At 43.3% G+C, this 23,364-nt stretch overlaps 2 protein-coding genes across 2 annotated transcripts in view; one reads left to right on the forward strand and one right to left on the reverse strand.

Moving 5' to 3' along the window:
• B3GNTL1 (UDP-GlcNAc:betaGal beta-1,3-N-acetylglucosaminyltransferase like 1) overlaps window positions 1-5,677 on the forward strand; it is a 117,863-nt gene extending 112,186 nt beyond the window's left edge. The window contains exons 12-13 of the mRNA XM_057374056.1: window positions 1,460-1,547; window positions 4,216-5,677. Coding sequence (XP_057230039.1) covers window positions 1,460-1,540 — 81 coding nt within the window. The 3' untranslated portion in view covers window positions 1,541-1,547; window positions 4,216-5,677. The remainder of the gene's footprint in view (window positions 1-1,459; window positions 1,548-4,215) is intronic.
• TBCD (tubulin folding cofactor D) overlaps window positions 4,228-23,364 on the reverse strand; it is a 117,662-nt gene continuing 98,525 nt past the window's right edge. The window contains exons 36-41 of the mRNA XM_057374085.1: window positions 16,907-17,028; window positions 15,892-15,969; window positions 10,340-10,429; window positions 9,296-9,383; window positions 7,329-7,438; window positions 4,228-4,593 (exon numbers count right to left, since the gene is read on the reverse strand). Of these exons, the coding sequence (XP_057230068.1) occupies window positions 4,251-4,593; window positions 7,329-7,438; window positions 9,296-9,383; window positions 10,340-10,429; window positions 15,892-15,969; window positions 16,907-17,028 (831 nt within the window). The 3' untranslated portion in view covers window positions 4,228-4,250. The remainder of the gene's footprint in view (window positions 4,594-7,328; window positions 7,439-9,295; window positions 9,384-10,339; window positions 10,430-15,891; window positions 15,970-16,906; window positions 17,029-23,364) is intronic.

The following is a 23,364-nucleotide window of genomic DNA, read 5'->3' on the forward strand; positions in this document are numbered from 1 at the left end:
TTGTATGAAGTTTTCAGAAAATTTGTGGTGAGATCTCTTACTGCCTTTCTTATTGCCTTCTTCTCTTACAGCCCTGCCTGCTCTTTCCTGTGCTCTGGGAATGAAAGATTTGTCTTTAACTCTCCCATTTAATTTAGTTATCTGGTCTCTTATGGATTTTTTAACCCCTCTATAAAGCAGGTTATCTTTTTCAGCAAGCTAAACACAACTGTTCCATACCCTGTGTCCTAACTTGTGAAATCTTGGGTTTATGGAATCATTAGTGAGGATAAAGGTCATTTCAAGGCTGTACTTCTGGGGGGAATTCCCTGTTGATGTGAGTGTTCTYCAGACAGATTAGGGACAGTTTGGGATCTTAACTAAATTGTGAAACTAGGACTCAATCCTTCCAAGAATAAAATCCCAGCGGGTATGCCTGATTTCAAGAAGTCAAAGCAAAAAAGTACTCAATATCTGTCACAATCAGGGCCTTATTGCCCAGGTAAGGATTTGGTTTAGGAAAGTRGAGCCCTGGCWTCAAAAGCCTCRTGTCCTTGGCCCTTTCCCATCCTTYTCCAAAGCATTCATTAGTTATTTTATRAATTTTACAGGGTTAGTAAACATTAGGGTTCAGGGATGGATTTTATGTCTTGTGGTTATCTATTTTAGTCAAATTCTGGATCAGATTTAGTGATTATTGTCTTCCATGGGAGACCAAAACCTTACATTTCTGGACTCAGGTTCAGATCGCAGAGCAATTTTTTACTCCAGTTATTCTAGCCAACTCCAGCATTCCAACTCCTTCAATTCCACTTTCAAGTGGACTCCATTTCTGTAATTTCCCATCCTAAACATTGACATTGCTGTTTTGGGCCAACCACACAAACACGAGCAACAGCTTTATCCACCACCTGTGGTGGTGTCAGCTTTAATTCTTGGGGTTTCTTGGTGACATTTTTTAAGATCAGTGGAATTAAAAGGATTCCAGGGAGACCCAGTGCTCAGAAATGCTGGAGGTGCCATGTTTTCTTAATGACATCMCTGAGGTTGCTCATAGACCAAATGTACCCAGTTCCTGTCCTGCTAACTTGACTGGGGCTCACAAGGAAACACCTTTAACTCTGCAGAGTACTTCAGTTGCTTGATGGAAGGCTTTCTGTATCAGACARGCTAATCAGTGCTCAAAATCTACACAAACCACTTGTTTTGTTAAACTCACTCCCTTGGTCCATTTTTTGCCAAYGTTTGCAGTAGCAAACAGAAGAGCAGCACAAGAGAGGTGAGGAGCTGTTTGACATTCCCCCCATACTGATTTGAACACTATCTTTTCAACATACCCTTAATTTTTGAATAGAAACCTTTCTGAGCCTTTGTTAAGTTCTGAAAGTGGGACTTTCTCCTGTCCAAGAAGAAACCAATAACCCAAACCTGTTACAACCTGAAATGAGTTTGAGGTAATTTTCTTGTTCTTCCCTCAYAGGATTTGACAGGTGGAGTCTTTGAAACAAACCTGGGCATGCTGAACCTGAAGGAAGGGACAGATTATTATCACTTYAACTGAATCCAAGGTGAGGCACTGCTGCTGAAGTGTGTTGCTCTCTCTCTATCTGGGTGCAGGAAGAACAAAACTCTTCAGAGGTTTAGAATCTTTTAGTCATTTGTGCTTCATTAATTTAATCTTTGGGCTGAGTAATCCTTTTGTAAGGGAGGTCACAGTTACACCAGGKATAATGCTGTGTGCTGTTTTACTGTTGCACATCACTCAGTTTGACTGTYAAGTTGTGTTTTTAATTTAAATACCCACCAAGCACAGGGTTAGCAGAGCACTGTTACACAGGGAAGCCTCAGACATGCCTGAGGCAAAGCCTGAAGCACTGGAAGTGCAGAGAGTTTCCAGTCACACACTGGTTGGGGCCCTCACCCCTCCTCTGCTCCTGCACATTCCCAGCTCCCAGAGCAGCTCCTGGTGTTTCCTGGGCTCTGCAGAGGGCCAGGGCTGACATTCAAGGGGAGCATCCTCGGATTTGGGGCTGTGTAAGAAGCACAGCAGTGTCTGTGACACCCCTGGCAGCCAGCTGAGCCATGTGCAGCTACTCACCCTTTCCACCACACCTCCTCCCACTGGCTGGAATACTCAGGCTGTGCCAGCACACCTTGTGCTGTTGTTTGAACAGGGACCTACAGGTGTAACTTTACAACCCCAAAATCTTTCAGGAATGTTCTGGAAAGTTCCCTGTTAGTGTAAGAGCACAGGGGCTGTAGGTGCAGGAGCATTTCCTTGCCAGCACTGGCTGCTGCTCAGCATGAGCTCAGAACCACTTGATCAACARTCAGTGAAGAACCCTGAGCTCCACTAATTCCAGCTGCCAGTCAGCCTTGCAAGAATCCTTCAGAAGTATTGAATAATCTCATTTATAGTTCCTTTCTTCAAAAACAAACAGAATCTGAGCCAGCCAGGTTCGAGCTTTGGAAATGAGCTCAGTTTGCTGCAGATACTTCACAGAGAAACTGGCTTGGTTCTAGCTTCTCTGCCCCAATTTTTCCTTCCTTTCAAATTTGTAGAGATCTGTCTACATACACAMACAGCCACTGTTCAGGTGTTGGGATAGTGGGATTTAATTACAGCCATAAAATAACAGTGTAATTACCATATGGTGTGACCTGTGTATTTGTCCTCCCCATCACACTGATCTTGCTGAAGATCAATGCTGGAGCCATATCATTTTGAAGAGTTTAAGAAATGGGCTGAATTCCTGGCAGCTTCTTCAAGAACTGATTTACCTTCTTCAAAAGCAAGTTTACCACAAAAACAATTTGTCTGAATTAGTTACACAAAGAGCTGTTATGAGAGGCTTTGACATWAGCTGAAGTGAAACCTGTTTTTTTTGTTTGACTATGACAAAGGAATGACAGACTTCTCCACAGGACACGTGATGCTCAGGATGATGTTAGTATCACTAAGTGTTGCTGTTTTTACCCCTGGAAAACAAATCTTTAAGAGCCCAGAGCAGCAGGTCAGGTTTAATTCTCAGTGTGTGTACAAGCACAGGCTCTGTTTAGCTGGGGAAGTACAAACCATTGACACCAAACCAGACAGGTCGGTGTGACAGAGCACGACAAGAACCTGCCAGACAGCAACATTTACAACTGAAAACAAGGAATTTTGGTTGTCTTCCTGTGGCACATCTGTGCTTCCAGACAGGCTCTGCCTCTTCTGTCCAGCAGTGCAGGGCTCAGTGCTGCTGAGATCCAGGGCTCAGCTCCTCCCATCCTGACAGCACAAAAACCACGAGCTCCAGCTCCAGCCAGGACTGCTCCTCCTCATGCTGAACTCTGTCAGAGAGAAAAAAAAGGACAAAGTCACATGGAGCAGGCCTGGGCACCACTGTCCTGCCACTGTCCCAGCCCTGTAACTGAGTAACCTGAATAGAAAATACAGACAAAGCTGTTATATTTAGTCTTTTTAACACCACAGTTTGACTACCCTTCAGAAAGTTTTATTTGTACAAAATTTAAAGGAGTCGAAAGTGTTGATTTCAGCTGAAGCTATCTTTATTCACGTTTTCATCCTGTCATGTCTTCTCTCAGCCTTCAATAATTAAGGATTAAAATAAAGGGTTTTTTGAGATCAGCATTCATCTTGCAAGATCTCTATTTTGGGCATAATCTTTCTATTACTTGATTAGAAAATCTTTAAAAGAAATGCTCTGGTCAGTTTTTGTTCTAAAAACAATTCCTTGTCTGGGCAGGAGGTTCAGACTCTTGTTTTCCAGAATCATAAAAATGTTAGTAGTGGTTTTTTAAACTTGTACTAAAAGCAGATGGTAAAAACTGGAAAATGAGTAAAGAAACTGCTATGGGGCAGCAGGAGGTCTTTGAAGGTATTCATAGATGTCTTAAGTATAAGTCTTTAAAGAAAGATAAATATTTATATATAAATTCAGTAACATGTACTACTTAAAACGTAATAACCTCTTACAGAATCCCTACCAAAGCAGAAAGTTCTGTATTCTGAAATACTGAGCGAGTAGGCAATTCCAAACTRTCCTCACTGGATGTGGGACCTGCAGCTGGGTGTGTCATCTGTCTCCCTGGGAATGGATTCTTTCGTATACTTTTTATATATGTAATACAGATATAAAAATGTAACATATAAAAACATAGCAAACAATATTAAAACATTTTATATACATATACTTAAAAAAAATTTTGGTTTTGTATCCCATTTGTCCACAGAGGCAGTGCTGGAATCCTGTGGTTTGCACAACACCTCATGTCATCATCTTGCTGTTGAAATGGAGAAGGTTTTGTCTTTTCCCTTTCCCCAGGAAGGGCAGAGGAGCAGTGTCTGCACATCTGTGTCTGGAATGTGGTGCTGCCAGCCTGGAATGCTGTCTGGAATGAKGCTGGAAGGGCCCAAGGCAGCAGCTCCAGCCACCCCATGTGTTGTGCAGCTGCCTGGGAACAGCCTGTGGGGCACATGGGCACCTCCATGAACAAACGACCCCTGGAGCACATTCCCACCTCACCTTGGGCACCAGCTGAGGTCTGGGCACTTTCAGGAGGTCACAGAGGCAGTTGCGTCTCTCCCTCACCACGGGCAGTTCTGCTTCCCTGGGAGAGGAAAGGGTGCTCTCAGTAAATTCATACACATCCATTCAACTCCTCAAGTGATCCATGTCACCCCTGCACCACGATGTGTGTGTCCTTTCATGCACATTTCAAATTTAGGAGTTTTTGTTGTGTCACATTTAAAGACTAATGTACCTTTTTGTACCATCTTCAGCCAGATAAACCATAAATACACACCAGATCTGCTACAGGTAACCAGTTRCTATTAAAATGTCCAAGACTATTAGAGTTTTATATTAAAAAACCCCACTTATTTGTACAACTTTTGATTACAAGTTCACTAATTTACTCTCTAAAGTTATTTGGAGAAGTTATTTGAATTYGGAGAAGACTCCCACCTCTGCAGAAGTTTTCTCCTGAAGCAGACAATCCAAACCTRAAACTTAGAATCTTTCAAAAAGTTTCTGAAATGGTGCCTTGTCCAGGAGATAATTACCTCAGAACCTGTCAGTTCCAAAAAGCCCCAAAATGCCCCAAATCCCTACAACCATTCTTTCCCATGTGGCAGAAGCCTCCCCCTCGTGCTGGAATGCTGGGAGGCTGCTGGTCCTGCTCACCAGGGCAGGACATTTATTTGGGTTTTCTTAATCAACAATTGTAAATGAGCAATTACAAACTTAACTAATGATAAATTTGAGTCCAAAACTCTTGTTCAACAGAGTCCAAAATTATAGAGAAAAAGCAAAAAAGGGGCAAATTAGAAGTAACTTGAGTTTGTTTTTTTTTTTCACACCTTGGACAATTTGTCTTATTTACTACTGGAAATCTTCCTGTAGCTGAACAAAATGTATTATTTATGCAGTAATTTGTTTAAACTCTGCATGACACAATTGTATGATAAAGTCTGTGTAGTCCCAACAAGGAAAATATGTGTATCCCAATAATTACCATATTCCTTCAAATTCTCATTTGGCTTCCTGCTGCAAATACTCAGAGTAATTCAGAATTTAGACTGATTATTTTAGCACTGAGAGAGCTTAAGGAAAACAAGTAGCTCGTTCTGACACTCAGCAACAGCTTCAAATCTCTTCTTCTGTGAACAGCTTTAATCTAACAAGGTAATTCAGTTTTGAGTACACGAGCTCTTTGTCTTTCATCTCAGCCATGGCCATACTGCAGCAGGGTGCTCAGGGCTTGCTCCCAGCCAGAATAAGCCAGGCACACCCTGAAAACAACAGGGTGAAAACAGAATATTTATTTTTCTGRAGTGTTTTTCTGGGGAAGTATTTTGCTTTGATTTTGTAACCCAGTTGTTTGTGAGCAGAACTGAACTACCACTGCTTTTCCTGTACCACTGTGAATGTTGGCCCTGTACCCAGCCCTTGGTGACAGCACCCATCTTGTCCTGTGCCCCAGTGTCTGGTAATAAATTCTGCAATTCCTATGCAGGTTTCATAATGGAGCACTGAATCACACCCAACACAATCCTCAACTTCCATGTGCAATTAAACAAGGAGTTGTAACCACAGGCAGAACTGCTGGTGGTTACTCCTTCAAACCTGAGACTCTTGTTCTAATTTTGCACTGGAAAATTCAGAAAAAGAGCAGCAGCCAATCCCTCACAATGACAAACTTAGATTTCTTTTCACAAATACAAGGTTATTTAAGCTCGAGCACAGAAATAAACTGGAAAGCACATAGAAATCAGTGTAACATGCAGTCTGCAAATCTGCCACCCAGCCTTAAGGTGTATTTGTTCTTTGAGTTTGTCTGGGATAAATTTATTTCCATGAAATGTCAATTAAGAGAAAAAGCTATTTAATATAATGACTAAATAAAGTCTGTATTTTTCTACATCTGTTTGTTCTCTGTGATTGTTGTTTGGGGCAACACCTCCATGACCCAGGTCTGTGACAAGGAAAAATGTTTAACAAGGATGCAAAACTAATAAACTAATTATTAACTTAAAACTCTGTATTCCTCAAATCTCCCAGGCATGCAGCCTTTCATCARCCTGCCCAGGTGATGATAATGCCCAATGCTAGAATTTGAGGAAGGGGAAAATCCAGTGCCAAAATCCTGGTTCCCTGCTCCTGTCACTGCAGAGGTGCTCAGGGAATGATTCCTTTGCCCTGAAAGTCACTGGATCATGCTCATGGAGAACAGRACCCTCTTCCCCTGCCCTTGGAAGAAGCTAACAGTGCAGGTAAGAGTAGGTAAAAAACTGAATTRCATTCTGTAAAGTGGCTGTTTAATTCATGCCATCCTATGCCTGGGAAACTTCTAAACTGTTCCAATTCCAAATGTTTGCTTGAATACAACGCTTGTAACATGTTGAGTAATTACATTTCATGGGAGATTTGAGCTGTTCTGCTAATTCTGTTGTTTTCCAGCTTGCAGAGATCCTTCCTTTCCCCAAATCCTGCCAGTGCTCATTAATGCCAAGAAACTGTCTGTGCAGTTGCAGTTTGACTGTTWGCACAGCACCGTCTCTGGTTCATGGAAAACTTCCAAGATTTCCTCCCTTTTTATGTTGTTAGAAAAATATGGGTATTTTACATTATCTAGTGGTGATTTTATACATCCCCTTTCCAGTGGCACAATATCCTGGAGAGTTCTTTAGAGCAGAGGAATTCTTTGCAGCAGAATTTTCTGGCCTGGAAGCAATAAAAAGCTGAACCTACAGTATCACTTCTTACAGTTTCCTCCCCCACCGCCTTCAAAGGCACTGAGTGTCGTTGTGGCAGGGCCCAGGAGTGATTTCAGCACTAACTCACCAGTTGGTGTCACTGAGGATGGCCATGACCTGCTCCAGCACAGCCACATCCACCACGTCGCCGTAGGTGAGCAGCATCTCGTACACCTGGCTGGCCGTGGTCTTGCGCACCTGAGGGAAGGGAGAGCAGCTCAGGAACTGCCCAGAGCCATGGCACTGAGCTGGAAGGGACCTGAGGATCATGGTGTCCAGCTCCTGGCCCTGCACAGACACCCCAACAATCCCCCCCTGTGCATCCCACCCTCCAAACGCTCCTGGAGCTCTGGCAGCCTCGGGGCCGGGACCATTCCCTGGGGAGCCTGRGCAGTGCCAGCACCCTCTGGGGACAGAGCCTTTCCTGATATCCAGCATAAACCTGCCCTGACACAGCTTCAGGCCATTCCCTGTGTATTGTCACTGGTCACCACAGAGCAGAGATCAGTGCCTGCCCCTCCTCTGCCCCTCACAAGAAGCTGTAACTGCCATGGGGTCTCCCCTCAGTCTCTTCCAGCTGAACAGACCAAGTGCCCTCAGCCATTCCTCACAGAGCTTCTCCTCAAGGCCTTCACCATCTTTGTGGCCTCCTTTGGATGCTCCAATCCATAGGGAAGAGCCCAGTGCTGTTACTGGTATTGGTCCCTCATATTGGCTCTCATGTTAGAGTGAACACTGAGTCCCCTCCTGCCTCTGACAGGGATTTCCTGCAGGAAGGGACCTCATGGAATTCCTGTTCCTACACCCAGTGCAGTATTTCCCAYTGGGAARGCCAGACCTCTGTCSCTCACAGGGAATGAATYTGAACATGTGAACATTCCTTGCAGWGACTCACTGAGCCAAAGCCTGGCTCTAATTCTGGCTGCTGTAGGCTCACAAAACATCTCCCAGTCTGGAGGCTGGAAGAGGCAGCTGAGCTCTTGGAAGAACTGCTGGGAGATGGCTCATGCAGCAAGCACCATCAAATGTTGAATTTGAGCTCCAGAGCAGGGTGTGCCAGGCTTTTCCCAGAGCATCGGGAGGGAGCTCTGCTGTGGGCAGTGAGCTGCCAGGGTGGCTGCTGGGGCAGGACAGCTGGAAAGATGCTGAATGGAAAATGGGTGTTGCAAAATCGCAACAAAAGTTGTTATTTTCCTGACAAAAGCCGAAGGGCAGCCAAAGGAAGGCAAAGGAATTACAGGGTTATTTGTGGACTAGTGAAGCCAAATCAAATTGACCCATCTGTAAAAACTAAACACATTTGTGACGTAAAATAGCAATAAACCATGAAATTGAAATTATCTCTCTCCATTTCTTACAATGTGCCCCTCCAGCAAAGGATTCCTCATGGAGCACAACATGGAAATTGAATAGAAACCTGAAGTACCAAACTTTGCAGAGTTAGGGCTCCCAGATTTTATGCAATGAAAAAACCCAATCCCAAACCATCCTAAGACAACACAGATTTTAAAGGACTAAAATAATATCACCAACATATAATCTCTTGTATATACTCAGATTTCTGTGCCCTCTTAGTTATAGGAAGAAGTTAAAAAGTCTGCTAAACCTTCCTGCACCACACCAGCTTTTGTCACACCTGACAAAAAGTGTTTACTTTTCTTGAATCAGACCTACTCCTGTGTTGCTGTTGCAAGTCACAGAAATGTCACAGAACTCTACACAGACTAACAGGAATTTATCTGATTGGAACTTTCAGCACTAAATGGTGAACAGATCTTCCCTGGCCTGGGGGCTGTGTGACAAAAACAAACGGCTGAGGCACCTGCACTGCTCCCAGTTTAACCAGTAAAGCCAGGAGGTGGAAGGGCAGCAYRTGTGGCACAGCCAGGTTTTGGGGGSCAGCACTGCAGAGAGCAGATCCTTGAGAAATAAAGTCTGTTCTATACATTAATACCTACTAAAGGGAATGCTGCTTTAATACTCTTCAGATTATTTTTCATCTGTAAAGTATTGTCAAGAGTAGAGTTGATAATATGCAAAGTCTTCAGTACTTACTATAGGAAAGGGATGGCAAAGGAGGAGAAACAGCTGGAAGAAAACTTTCTCTCTCATATCTCCTTGAAATTGAATCAGGCCACAAAACCTAGAAAATACCACAAAAAAACCAAACAGATCTTGTGTTACAACTGCACAAGTACATTTTGAGGACCAGGATGAAGATGTATCTTGGGAAAAAGGCAGGGAAGGGGAAGTTGTGCTGCCCCAAGCAATCCCAGCTTGAAAGGAGAAAGGAAACTCTGAGATCCTGGTGTGTGACTGAGCTGCCACAGGTTGTACCCACAGGTACAAAAGTGAGGGGAATGTCACTGAGCAGCAGCTCTGAAGTCACTAAAACCCACCCTGCACTGCGCTCATGGACAGCAAGGGCAGAGGGAGGCTGGACATGGAGGGCAGCTCAGGGGGAAAGACAAACCAGAGACATGGGCCAGGCTCATCTCAGGCTGCCCTGCACTCTGAAACTGTTCCCAATAAAGAAATTAAATATGAAATATGGAATTAAATGAAAGCATTTCAATAAATGAAAGATCAAAGTCATCGCTTGACATTGTTGTAATGGAATTATTTTGCYAAGCTTCTGCTACTGAACCTGCTTTTGTTTTTCCTCCCCTCTCCTCACCCAGCACTGTCCTTCCCAAGTGGGAAAKTTTTGGTTTTGCCCTCTCTGCTGCCTGACCTGAGGCCTAAAACCAGACACTAATTCTGCAGATATTTTCAACTCATTCTAGTGCACATCTAAGATCAAACGAATTAATTATATATATTTGTCAATGGCACCRAGTCAACCTCTCTACAAAGAAACAGAAAAATGATTCCCTTTAAGCATCTTTAGGAATATAAACATTTTAAAAGTTGTTCAATTTTATCAGATCATATGTTTCATTTTAACCATCCAGAACTATGAAATTCTTACAACCTTCAATCACATGTATTTGGGTGTATTTTCCATTTAAATTCCACATGAACTAGTCCTAACTGTTACATCTGGCAAATTAAAACCACTTCACTTTCTATGAGAAAAGACTGATTTCATTAACTCACACTCCTATGCTGGAGCGAAGCTTCCGGATGTCTTTGGATCTTTTGATCTCTTCTTTACAGAGGGTGAACAACTTCACTGGGAAGGGATGGCTGAAATGGCAAAGAATAAARGATGAGCAGTATGTTTCAGCAGAATTTCAAAAACATTTAATGACTGTCAGAATGCTGAACTAACATTCCAAGGCAAGGGAAGGCACACTGCAGGATGTTTGTGCATCCCCCCCAGCAGCTCAGCAAAGTCTGACCACCAGCTCTTTCATTTTTTAACGAGGGAGGGAAGAAATTRTGATTAATTTAACATTGCTACTATCTGTGTGCTGAAGAGTCAACTCCTTTGAGCCRAACAGGTTCAGTTCATGCAGGAAAACTGGCTTGCCATGGCTTGTGTTTACAACAGTGTGGTATTACAGAAATACTATGTCAGGAGTTACATTATCCCATAGCCAAATAGCAGTTACTCAGTTTGTGTATCAGCCTGGCCATTCCCTAAGGTCTCCAACCAAACTTTACATAAAAGGGGATGAATGTTGTTCTTAACTACTCCAACACTGCACAGCCCAAATTCCTTCAGTGATTCCAGACAACGTAATTAAACACAGGGCTCACAGTTCTATTACATGTACAAGCCATGAAACCATCTTTAAATATATTTAGCAAATTCTTTTCTTTTTCCACACCGTCTGGGAAACGTGATTCTCACAGCTCTTTCCCAGACACTCATACAAACACAAGTACTGTTAGTTATTCCAAGGATCTATTAAAGAGGAGGAAAAAGAGTCTAACGCTTTTATTTCAAGTCAAATTATTTAATCTTTTACTTGCTACACTCAAGGCTGAAGTGCCATAGATGCAAAAGAAACTATTTCATATTTCTCTAGTGAGCACAATAACTTCTAGGCTATGTATTTTAAAAACCTCACTGCACTGGGTATGGAAAGCAGAAAACAAAAATAGTAACATTCATTTTCTGCTACCACAATTCAAGCTGTGGATAAGARCTACTGAAGAAAGCTGGGTACTGTCATCTGTTGAAGGGCAGAACATTTAAAATGTTTACAGGAGTGCAAAGATATTTTGTTAAGGTAATGTGCCTCGCTCTGTACAGTTTTCCACACAACAGTTAGTGGTTTTTAATGAGTTCTAAAAAAAAATTGTAACAAAATCCTGGCACATATTGTTTAAAAAAACTGAACAACAAACTATGGTAAATCAAAGTAAAGAATTCTACACATGRTGGGAACAACAGACTTCTGCCTGAATGAGTCTGTGTTTGCCTATGGACATGGACTTGTCTGGGTTAGAAGGGAGGAGCTCTCTGAATGCTGAGGTATATTTTTTCTTACCTTGGTGGAATTTCTCCTCCTCCCACCCCAATTAACACAGACCCTGTGTGGACAGAGAATCACAGCCATTCCTGGCTCTCAGCACAGGCCAGGCACTACAGTGAATTAGGTGAGATTTAAACTGGTTCAACAACAGGGACATCGCTGAGAAGGGRAGCAACAAAGAGACCAATTGGAACACAAGCATCTGGAATAAATTTAAAACATGGAACTCTATGAGCAGCATTTTGTGTTTAAAACAGATGCACTTTCCTTTCTGTCAGTTGCCAATTCTACATTTGTAATAACCAAACGTAACCTGTGTGATCTCAAATGACTCAAATAGCTTGGCCTCTGTAAAGGAAATTGAGAAAATTCCTTCTCCTGTGTGGGCACTGTGCCAGCAGGAACAGCATCAGCACTGGGGAAAGGGATCAGTCTGCAGTCTCTTCACATTCTGTAAAGTGACCACACGTGGTATTGCCAAAGGTGCTGGTTTCTCTCCTCCAGGTGAGCTGGGTCTCAGCAGCCACTGCCAGATCTCTGCTTTATGRCTGGTTATTCAAGAGCAGTAAAACTGCTTAAAAAAATAATCCACAGGAGCATGGATACAGGGAAATCATCAGCTGGAGATCAGTASGGACACAYACTTTCTGAAAGCACTGCATGATTATCAGAAAAAAACAAGAGAATACATGGATACTTCTGTTGAATRTGTAAACTACATATATGTAAGAGAAGAAATGCCACCTACTACCCAGAAAGCACTGGATCCTGAATTGTCTTTCCAAGGCTGTTGTGTTTACATGGCACAGACCCACCTCACCACACTTGTAAGGAGCCAGCAATGCCCAGGGCTCTGGGCATCCCCAGCACCACTGGTGATCCCTGMCCTGCTGGAGCAGCAGGACCCTGAAGCCACAGGAGCTGTGGCCAGCAATACTCCAGTGCCAGCTCTGCCAGTGGCCTCAGTTTGCTCTCCTTTGTCCTCCCTGTCCTTGTCCCACCAGCAGCAGGGAGCTGCCAGGCACTTTTGTGCTGCAGGAGCAGCCACTGGTGAGTTCCCAGCAGCCTGGAGTGCGCTGCTCTATTTCTGAGTGCTCTGTTCCAAGGTGTGCCCATTGCCTCCAGCAGTCCCTGACCCACAAACACTCCCTCCACTGTCACAAGAGCAGCCCCACAGACTGAACTCTGGGGTGGAAGCAGAATTTTTTGGGCTGTGTGACACCAGAGCAGCAATGACACTGGAGCTGAGGGTGCTGCTGCCCCGTTTGGGGGAGGGCACACGGGGCAGGGGGAGCAGAGGGTCTGTGATGCTGCAGCACCAACACTTCAGCCCAGAACCCACGTGCCCTGCTGCCAGGAGCAAACCACTTCCCTCCCTTCCCTTCCTATTGTGGCACAACTTGAGAGCCTGAAGAAACACCTCAAACTGACTGGGAGAAGGGACTTGCAAGCCAGAACAATTCTCCAGTGCCATTCACAGTGCAGTGATACAAACCACTCCTGCCAGCACAAGGGAGTGGAACCTCTCATGCTGGACAAGCAGGTTTATGTCACCTAAAGGCAGGTAGGAAATAACAGCCTGGAATACACCAAACAACTCTCTTTTCCCATTACAGCTCTACCTCAGGCAGCTCGGCAGAGGAGTCAGCTCTGAAAGCCTTTTGATGACCCTGGTGACACTAAAGCTGATTCATTTCCAGCCTCACAGGACAGGTATTTACCCACCCTYCTCATCCCTGCTGGCCAGTTCCACACAAAGCAAATCCACCTCACCTGAGCATGAGCATTAAACCAGGACAGTGGAGCAGAAACACCAAGGGGCTTACTTGTCCTTTTGCACAGAGACCACACAGCAGCCACACACAGCTTCCCAAACACTGAGGTTCAGCTGCAAAACTACACCAGAAACACTGAACTTTATGTTCAAAACTCTACGAGCTGTAGGGTGTGAAAAAGCAGGAAAATGCCTGGGGAGTTCCACCTGTGCAGGGCAGGAGTGACACCCTGTGGCAACTGGTTTTAACTGGAGCACTTTCGAGGGTCAAACTGATCCTGCTCCTAATCCTGGTTAAATTAAGCACTATTGGATAGTACCCACTCTGGATAGTACCACTGTTGGATAGTACCCACTGCTGATGTTTTATTAGAAAAAAAACCGTGTGGGACTGTGCACTGTTTCCATTTCAAACTTCAAAATACATTTGCAAATACTTTTTTTATAATGCACCAGTTGCCTATTTGGCAGCTGGTTGGGTGTAATCCTGATGCTAGACACCTTACATCCCAATTCCCTTGCTGAAACTCCATTCAGCCCAACGTGGTAAAAAAACAAGGGAAGGAAATTAAATGGGAGCCAAATATCCCAAGAAAAAATACAAGCAAATATCTCAGCTCTCTAATTTCAGGTACACTCCATGTAAAACCCCCTGGCACTGCAGGCACACGTGGCCTTTTCATGCCACCAAGCAGTGCCCCCATTTTCCCATCCACCCTGTGCTGTTCTTGCACATTGTTATGGAAGCTGCTCTGGAAAGGGCATAAATGGTTCCATTCAAGAAACCAGACCCCAAGTCAGACTTCTCTATCCTAAAAGGGGTAGGTGGCATCCAACAGCACAGGCAAGCCTTGGAACCAGGAGCAGTGTATCCATTCCTGAGTGCACCAAAGGACACTCACCAGAGTCACAAAATGCAAACATTGCATGAAATAAAATTTTGGGCTCACCCACCCACGTGCTGATCCACACCCATGGCAGAGCCCTGGCATTCCCCTGGCTCCCTGTGAAGGACCAACAGTAAGTCATCTATAGTCCCCTCTGGACCTACATTACCAAAATCTGACACATGCAGAACTAAACTCTCCATCTTTTTAGCTGTCTTCCAGCTGCCCACAGCTCTGCCCTTACTGGGYTCTGTATGGTGACAAATTCTGCACTCCAGGCCAGCACTTCACTCCCTTGACACAAGTATGATCCGCTTGGCTGCTTCATCATTCATTTTCATTTTTGGTTTCATCATCAAACTGCAGCCAAATACATCTGGATCAGCTTCAAAATCCTTCCCCCTGCAATAGCCCTGGATGTTATTTCAGGTCTTTTCCACAAAGCATCACAATGGCACCACAGGGTCGAGTGTGAGTCACTCACACAGCAAAGGCCTGAYGTTACCAAATGGTTTCTGTTCACTGACTTGGGACATGGGAGACAAGACTTTMACTGGAATTTCCACCCATAATCTCTCAGCCTCCCCAGCAGGGATGATTGGAGCCTGTGTGGAAGCCCCAGATCACAGGCACAATTACCAAACTGACCAAATAATATTCACTCCATCTGTCTTTGACTCACTTTAAATTCCCATTCAAACAGGGACTGCCAAATGCAATTTAAGAAATACCATCTAAAACCACACTTCAAGACAAGAGTAGGCTCAATCAAAACTTTTAGAATGATGAAGGCCTTTCAGATTTATCTTCTGTGAACAATTCTTGAATCAATAGACTCCCAATCCAGTATGTGTGCTTGCAGGATCCACATTGCACAATTCTGTAAATACCTGCAGATGTGCCAAGATGTTGCCTGGGAGTGCTTGCGGAATAGATTTTAATATTATTGAAATTTAAATCATTCAATTCTGAAACATCTGCAAAAAAAAACATGATTTCACTTAGGAATAGCTCACTCGTGTTTATCCATTCCWAAACTGAATACATGCCACAAGATTGAACTCTGAGGGGAAAAGCTGGGACATGTCTTTTTTATTATTCTTATTTGAATCTTAATTAACRGCTTTGGAGATATTCCCATTAATCAAAGCAGTGGGACTGGGGAAGCCATWGCTTGTAGGCACAGAGGATCCTGCAGCACTCCACAAGGACACTTAAGGCTCCCTGCACAGCAAGGATTGTACTACAAATAGCAGGGTTTCAGGAAGCTGGAAAAAGAAAGAACAGATCTGATACTGGTCCAAAYCTGCCAGGTGAAACATGCAAATTGCATTTGATTCATGTCCTGGTTGTGAAACAATAAACAAGCAACCAACTTCTACATGGACATGAGAATCAGGGATTTTATCAAGACCCTTTCAAGACTGTTTGTCCCACTTCAGGAAAATGAAATATTGCAATAYACACTCACACATCCTGTGCACACCCAGCAACAGCCAGGGCAAGATTTAAGAATCCTGTTGTACAGTGGAAAATAAACCAAAGAGACTTCCAGCAACTTACTTCTCCTGCTCRGTGAACATATCAAAACAGCCATTTGCCAGCATCTGGTCCAGCATTGTCAGGAGAGGCACAGACACCCTGAGGAAAGAAAATGATTCAACAAGGTAAATACACTTCTTGGCATACAGATATATACTATTTTTAAACAGAAGCAAAGGAACWTCCTATGTACCTACAAATATGTAAATCAGAACTCTAATTTACACAGAGGAGGGTTGCTCAGTAATTCTGTRTGTTGGCTGAACCATCCTCTTGGCTGGGAGGAGACATTCCCTTCCAGCCRAAAAAGAACAAAAATGCGAATTAACAACACACCTGCTTTACGTTTCCAGGGTCCTAAAAACACAATTAACWGTATTAGAAAATATTAATCTATTTTCTAGAATATAAATATGGAATAGATATTTTATAACCAAGAGGGCACAGAAATCTGAGTATTCCACAGACTGTATCAGAAGTTACAGCACCAAATGAACCAACACGTGTCAGCTGGAATAACCATGGCCATGTYTTCATTTCAACACTTGAGACAAGAAACAAAATAAAAATACAATAGTGATAGAACCAGGGAAAATGGCTTCAAACTGAAAAGGAGTAGGTTTAGGTGGGATATTGGGAAGAAATTCTTCCCTATGAGGGTGGTGAGGCCCTGGCACAAGGTGCCAGAGAAGCTGTGGCTGTCTCATCCCTGGAAGTGTCCAAGGCCAGGTTGGACAGGACTTGGAGCAACCTGGGACAATGGAAGGTGTCCCTGCCCATGGCAGGGGGTGGAATGGGATGAGCTTTGAGTCCCTTCCAATCCAAACCATTCCATGATTTTAAAACCTGACTATGCAAAGTATTTTGCCACTGCTTCTTGGTTATACATTACACCATAGGTCCTGTCGTATCAAACAGCTCTATTAAAGCCAATGCACGTGCCTTGGGCATTGCCCATCTCAGCAGATTTCAACAGATGTGCCACAATCTGACTCACAAAAGCTGAAAAGGGGAAAAAGGCAAGGAAAGCCATTACCGGTCATTCCGCAGGTTGTCCTCAAAGACCTTCAGCAGCGTCTCACAAAAACTCTCCAAAGCACTGGGATCACYCTGGATTTTCTTCATGTAGTCAAACAGGCTCTGGGCAGAGTATCTGAGCTGCAACAGAGGACAGGGCTCCAGTGAAGGACAGRGCAAACCCCACTGGCACACACAGAGCTGGGCTGCAGGACTGCCCTGACCCTCCAACTGCATTGTGAGCACTGCCAACAGCAGCCAGGTGGATAAAGCACTGACAATAYCCAACAGCACCATGCCTATTCTACCTTCATTAACCCATTTTCAGGGGAAGCTTTTAGGTTTTTTCCTTTTTAAGTTTCCTACTGCAGGGAAAAGGACCACATGAAAGGTTGTTTTCGTTCTCTCAAAATAAAACATCCTCAAACCACTATGATTATCCTGCTTCACTTCAAATAATACTACTGTTGTGACTCTGAAGGTGAAAGAGCACACCAGGACTTCACCAGGTAATATTAATTAAACTGATGGGACTGAACCATGCAGACAAGGTCTTGGGCCACACAAACCACCAGCAAAGGTGGGTTAAAAATTAAACACAACTCAGAAATAATGACTGTTGGTTTAACTTTACTAAGCTAACCAGCCTGCTCAGGAAGATGGCAGAGGAGGGGTCAGTGCTGCTGCTCAATCTCAGCTGGACACAGTCCTGGGGTGACACTGGCCATGAACCATCACAGGCTGCAGTGACACTTGACAGCTCTCCACAGCTTACAGGGACATTGGGAAGAAATTCTTGGCTGTGAGGGATGGGCAGGCCCTGGCACAGGGTGCCCAGAGCAGCTGTGGTTGCCCCTGGATCCCTGAAGAGTCCAAGGCCAGGCTGGACAGGGCTTGGAGCACCMTGTGACAGTGGAAGGTGTCCCTGACCTTGGCAGGGGGTGGGATGGGATGATTTTTAAAGTCCCTTCCAGCCCAAACTATTCCATGATTCCATCATCTCAAGGAGCCACTGTGCTTGCCAGGCCAGCTGCTGCCATACAGACCCTGGTGTGGGAGGGGAGAAGCACAGCCCCTGTGAGATCCCCATTTCCTGGGGATCTGTGCCCCCCCAGGTGACAGTGCACTCTGGAAACAAGGAACATGGGCTGTGACAACATCACTGCCAATGCTGAGAGYTTCCACTTCCAGGAGAGCCTGGAAATCAAGTTTCCAGCATGACATTTTAAAATTAATTATTAATAAAATAATAACAAAAATTAATTTACTTCCCTTGAGGATGCGAAGAAATACTTGTTTGCCCCTTTTTTTTTTAGGGTTATAGAAACTACCTCAGAGAAAAATATCTCATCAAGAATAAACATAATGAGATTCCTGAATCCTCCTGACTCTGATGTGAGGATTATCCATCCTGCTGGGCCTTGGTCACGTTGCTTGGGGAAGGGGGTGGTGACTCAGTTCTGCAGCACCARCTTCTTTCAGTTCTGGTTGCAAGTGCTAAACCAGTTTCTGTTGGGGCTGTAAGCTGTAAGTCAGCCTGGCAGTCAGGGAAGATTTTCTTTCTGAAGCTCATACAGAAAATTTTAAGAGCTCACTCAAAGGTGCCATCAGTCCCTCAGAGAACTGACCATTATATCAAGGAAAGAAAATAAAATATTGGATAAGTATGAGACATGTCACAAGTGTCTTCCCAAAAGCAAATGAGAGGAATCTCTATTTAAATGTTTTATCTAACAAACCTCATATCAGTAACATTTATGGGTGCATCAGTACACAAGAACAAGAAACATTTTAGCCTTGACTCAAAACTCTGAACTATTTTCCCAAAGCTTTAGCCTACATGCAAACAGCATAGCACAACAATCCTGGGAAGCAGGACRACCTTAACAGTTTGTTCTGTACTGGAATATCCTGGGCAATGCAGCAGCAGAAATATTCCTTTAGAAAAGGTCAAGCAATTTAGGGAAATTATTCAGTTATCCTGAGTCTCAAAATGACAGCCAAAGCTCAGTAAAATCTGTACAAGGCAGCTACACTGAACTGACTCCACTGAACTGTGGTCCCTTCACACTCCAAAAGCAATACCCAGTGTGCCCAGCATAAACTGGGTCCTGACACTAAAAGGATATGAAATTGTAAGAGAGATTTCCTGAAAAATTAAAACCTGCTTAATTATGTATTACCACTTAAAACAATCTGTGCATTTAAGACCATTATAAATAAAGAACACATTTTGTCTTAACACCTTCCACAAGCAGAGATCAACAGTAAGCAGAAGAAAACCCATCTCAGAAAAAAATAATTAAAAGGTGTCRTTTTCTCTCCTATTTCTTTTGTCTCTTAAACCACCTCCCAGATCTCACATCATTTTTTGAAGGAAGATGAATGACTCATTGTTTTCCCTGCAGATCCAAAAGACTTGAAAAGGCAAGAAAGGGCAGGAAAGAAAAGGGCAGCGAGCAGAGCTCCAGGCAGGGTGCTCCAGAGCTGTGCCAAACCAAGGCAGAAAAGCAGGGTACCAGAAACACTGAAGAATGAGCACAGCAAGTAATTAAACAACACAAAAGTACAGGTGTGGATAATCCATCATGTAACTGCTTGGGAGATTTTAAAATGGGACATTTTCCCAAGAGTGAACACAGACCATAGGAACTGGACTGGAAGRAACATAACAAGGTAACATAGAATGAACAGGTTAAACCCCTGTTTCCTCCTCACAAGGTGAGCTCCTTGTGTCCCAGTATCAGAGCTCAAATCTCAACTGCTCCTGAGTATCTGCAGAGAAGAGTATTTCCAAATGTCCTCCTCATCTATGCARAACACAAATTCACACTACATCAAATGTGTGACATTTACCTTTCCCTGGGGTTCCACACAGACTGGGAAAGGAAATTAGGAGGTTAATGGGTTGGAACTGGGACAACTTTGGATACGAATTGAAGAGGAGGCCTGAGAATGACCTTGTTCCTATGAAACAGTAAAAACAGTGTTTGCCAAGGGCTGACTCTCCCCACACTGAAGCCAAGAGCAGATCCTGCAGCGAGAGGCAATGCACAACACAGAGAGCAGTACTGAAAGGCACTGCTCACCTCATGACAGAATCCAAGCCCTAAAGATTTAACCCCCTGAAAGAGGGGACAAGCATTAGGAAGTGGAGCTGCATAAAGCAGACAGGCCCTTGCAGCTCTGGGCAGGTGCCTGGCGTGGTTTCTACACAAACYTTCAACCTGTTCCTACTCAGCTTGTTGCAAAACAGCATTTCCACAACCAGTCTCGAGGCAGCAGGTGGGACTGATACGGTCAAAAAGAATTAGCTTAGGCATCCASTTTGTCACAGGGTATCTGATCCAAAATCTCAGCCACCCATCGGTGATTAAGACRCCCAGTGCACATTCAAGCTGTTTGTGCTTTGCAGCAGTACCTTGGACAGACTGGCTGAAAAACCAGTGGGATATGATGAGAAGGGCAGAGGCTGTACAGGACATGTTCAGTGGATGGACAGACCCCAGTGGGTTCCTCTCCCATCTATCCAGGCTCCTCGGGGCCCCAGGCTTCCTCACAAAATTCAGGCTCTCCACCTCAGGCACTCCCAGTGGAAGCCACATGAGGAACTCCTGGGAAAGCCCAGACATCCCAAAAGCTGCTCCAGTTTTCCAAGCAGCACTTTGACAGGGCAGGACCTTCTCAGAGCCAGAACAGGGCTGTAACACACAGCAGAAACCCCRTTACACTCCATAAATAACACCAGGTTTGAATGGTTTCTAAACCTGACACATTAACAGCACTGAAGTGGCAGTAGCTTGTTTTCACTGTAACTTGCCTATCATTGTCTATTAAATTATAAAATGGTCTATCATTTAAACATTAGCCCAAGTGAAGCCATGTCCCCCTTGTTTTACTTGCAACATTCCCTTAATAAATCAAATCTTTGCAGGCCAATAATTCTGAGACTCAGACTGGTGATACTTTACATGAAGTAGGAATATCGTAATTCACACTATTTTTTTCTTTAAAAAAGAATGCCTGGAATTATTCTCAAGTGCATTTTGCTCAAGCACTGTCAACTAGAAAAACAGGATTTTGGGCCTGTTTCTTTCAACCAAGAATGCATTGATTTGCATACAATTTGTCCCAGTAACTAGCTGGTTTAGAATATCAACTACCAACATCCCAACTTTTAATCTGTGAGATGTAACACAGTAACATAGACCTGGTACTGCCAGAGAGGAAGTTTAAGATCTCAGAACATTTTGTTCTTTTTTGTTGTTTTTTTTTTTAAAGGCTTTACTTACAATTTCTATACCATTTTARAATGCAATTTTCACTCTTTGGGAGGGAAAGAGAATCTTCCAGGACATTCTGTGCTTCAACAAAATTTTGAATGTAATGTAGTTCAACAATAATGAAATTATATCAAAATTATATCCTGACCTCTGCAACTGCAGGGTTTGTGCACTGGAGAAAGACCAGCATTGTACAGTCCTGATCTCCACAGACTGAAGGGTTTTATGCAGCCATAGGAAATATGCATCACTGTGGGCCAGATGTATAATTAGAAGATTCTTTTACACAGAGAAAGTGCCCTTTGAACCATGGCAATGGAGCAGAGTGCCAAATCCCACAGGGAATGACATCTTCTGTTTTTCCAGATTACTTCCAATGCTTGAGCTACAGTTCTTCCAGCAGCCCCACTGCCACCAAAACACTTCAGAGACCCCACACGGCTCATTCCAGAAAATCTCTTTAAAAAGCCAAACAAAGAACTACTCTTGCTAAATATACTGCAGAGCAATTTTAGCTGCAGCAAAACAGCCACTGACCACGGAATTACAACAGAGCCTTTCTCCTGCTAATTCCCCAAGATGACTAAAGACAAACTGACATTTGAACTCAGATTATCTCGCAGTATATACAAGAATCTTCTTTCTAAATTCCATGTCYGTGTGTGTGTGTGCACAGATATCTTTTAAGTGAGAGAGGGAAGAGAGTCACAAGAACACACACATCACTGCAAGAAYACATATTTGAATAATCCTTTTCCTTTATCCAAGATTTTAAAAATCTGCTTCTTTCATATGGATTTAATAGGACTGTTCTTAAAATTTTCTATTAAAATCAGTCTCAGGATATTCAGCAAAGAATGCTACAGGCTTTGACAGTGCAGTTGGAACACAAGTCGTTGTAAGACACATCAATTCTAATTTGTGTATCACATTTTAGATATTAACTGTAATTCACCCCACACATATACTCCCAAGGGTAAGTGCCCTCCCTTGCCTTTCTAGCTGACTCAAAAGACAATTAGCTCATCTTCTTCCTAAAGCCCTTGAGAATATTWTAGCCAGAACAAGTCTTTAGTGTCAAAGAAAACTGGAGGGTCACAGAAAAGTTAACATTTCACAATCACAGTCTGAAAACAGTGCAGAAGGTTTCCCTTAAGGGACTGGCAGATGGTAGCAAGGGAAGGGAGCTACATGTAACTGAACTGTTTCCACTGTCCATAATTAAGTGCAACAACCAAGAGTTTAAAAAAAAAATAAATATTGAATAAGAATTTTCCTCTGACCCCAGTTAGCAGCCAGAATGCCTGTTTCTCCAAGAAACTTTCCTCCTTTTTRTACTTAGACAAATAACTTTGGTTTTGGTGGAGCCTCATATAATTAACTGTGTTTGACTGAAGGCTGAGTTTCATGTGCATGTTTGCTATTAAAGAAATCTGTTAAGAGTTAAATTGTCTAACYGATAATTACTGTCACAAACCAATACACATATGTTTTCAAAGTTTTAAAATAGCTGCTGCTATATAATTAGCTGCCATTTTAGAAACATTAAAATGCTCAAAATTGGTTTCAATACAAGAGACTGCACTGACACCAAATACTCTGCTACATCAAACCCAAGGGCTCACAGGCATCTCTTGATGCCAAGAGCAGAACCCACAGCACCAGGCAAAAAACATCACTTGGGCATGTTGTGACTGACAAGTGAGGCCATGGGAGACAAGTTCCAGATGATTTTAACTCTCCCTTCCTGTGACCCAGCAGGAGCTRTTCCCCCTCCACAAAAACTGTGTTTCCCAGCACTTTTCACTTTTCTACTGGTTTTCTTAACTTGAGATTGAAATCTTAATTAGAAACACTCTTAACCACTGTTGGGTGCTGACTCACAGCCTCCTCCTCCTGTTACAGGACCACTGGGATTTAAAGACCTAACGGACAATTCCAAAAATACTGTTACTGATATTTCTCTGTGGTGTCACATTGAACCATGTCCTTACCCCAACRGTTGTTTTCTTCTATTTTACATCTTTGGCTACAACAAATCATTATAAAAAACATTATAAGCCAAATATCTGGAAACCAAGAATTCTGAAACTACCAATGCAAGTTGCAATATAAGGACAGAAGGATACATTAAAATATGAAAAAGTAGGGAAAARTTTGGCTGCATAGAAGATTGCCAAAACAAGTGATAAAG

This window comes from Malurus melanocephalus, unplaced genomic scaffold, assembly GCF_030028575.1.
Source record: "Malurus melanocephalus ecotype Western Australia unplaced genomic scaffold, MMel_1.1 scaffold_215, whole genome shotgun sequence".
NCBI classification, from domain to species: domain Eukaryota; kingdom Metazoa; phylum Chordata; class Aves; order Passeriformes; family Maluridae; genus Malurus; species Malurus melanocephalus.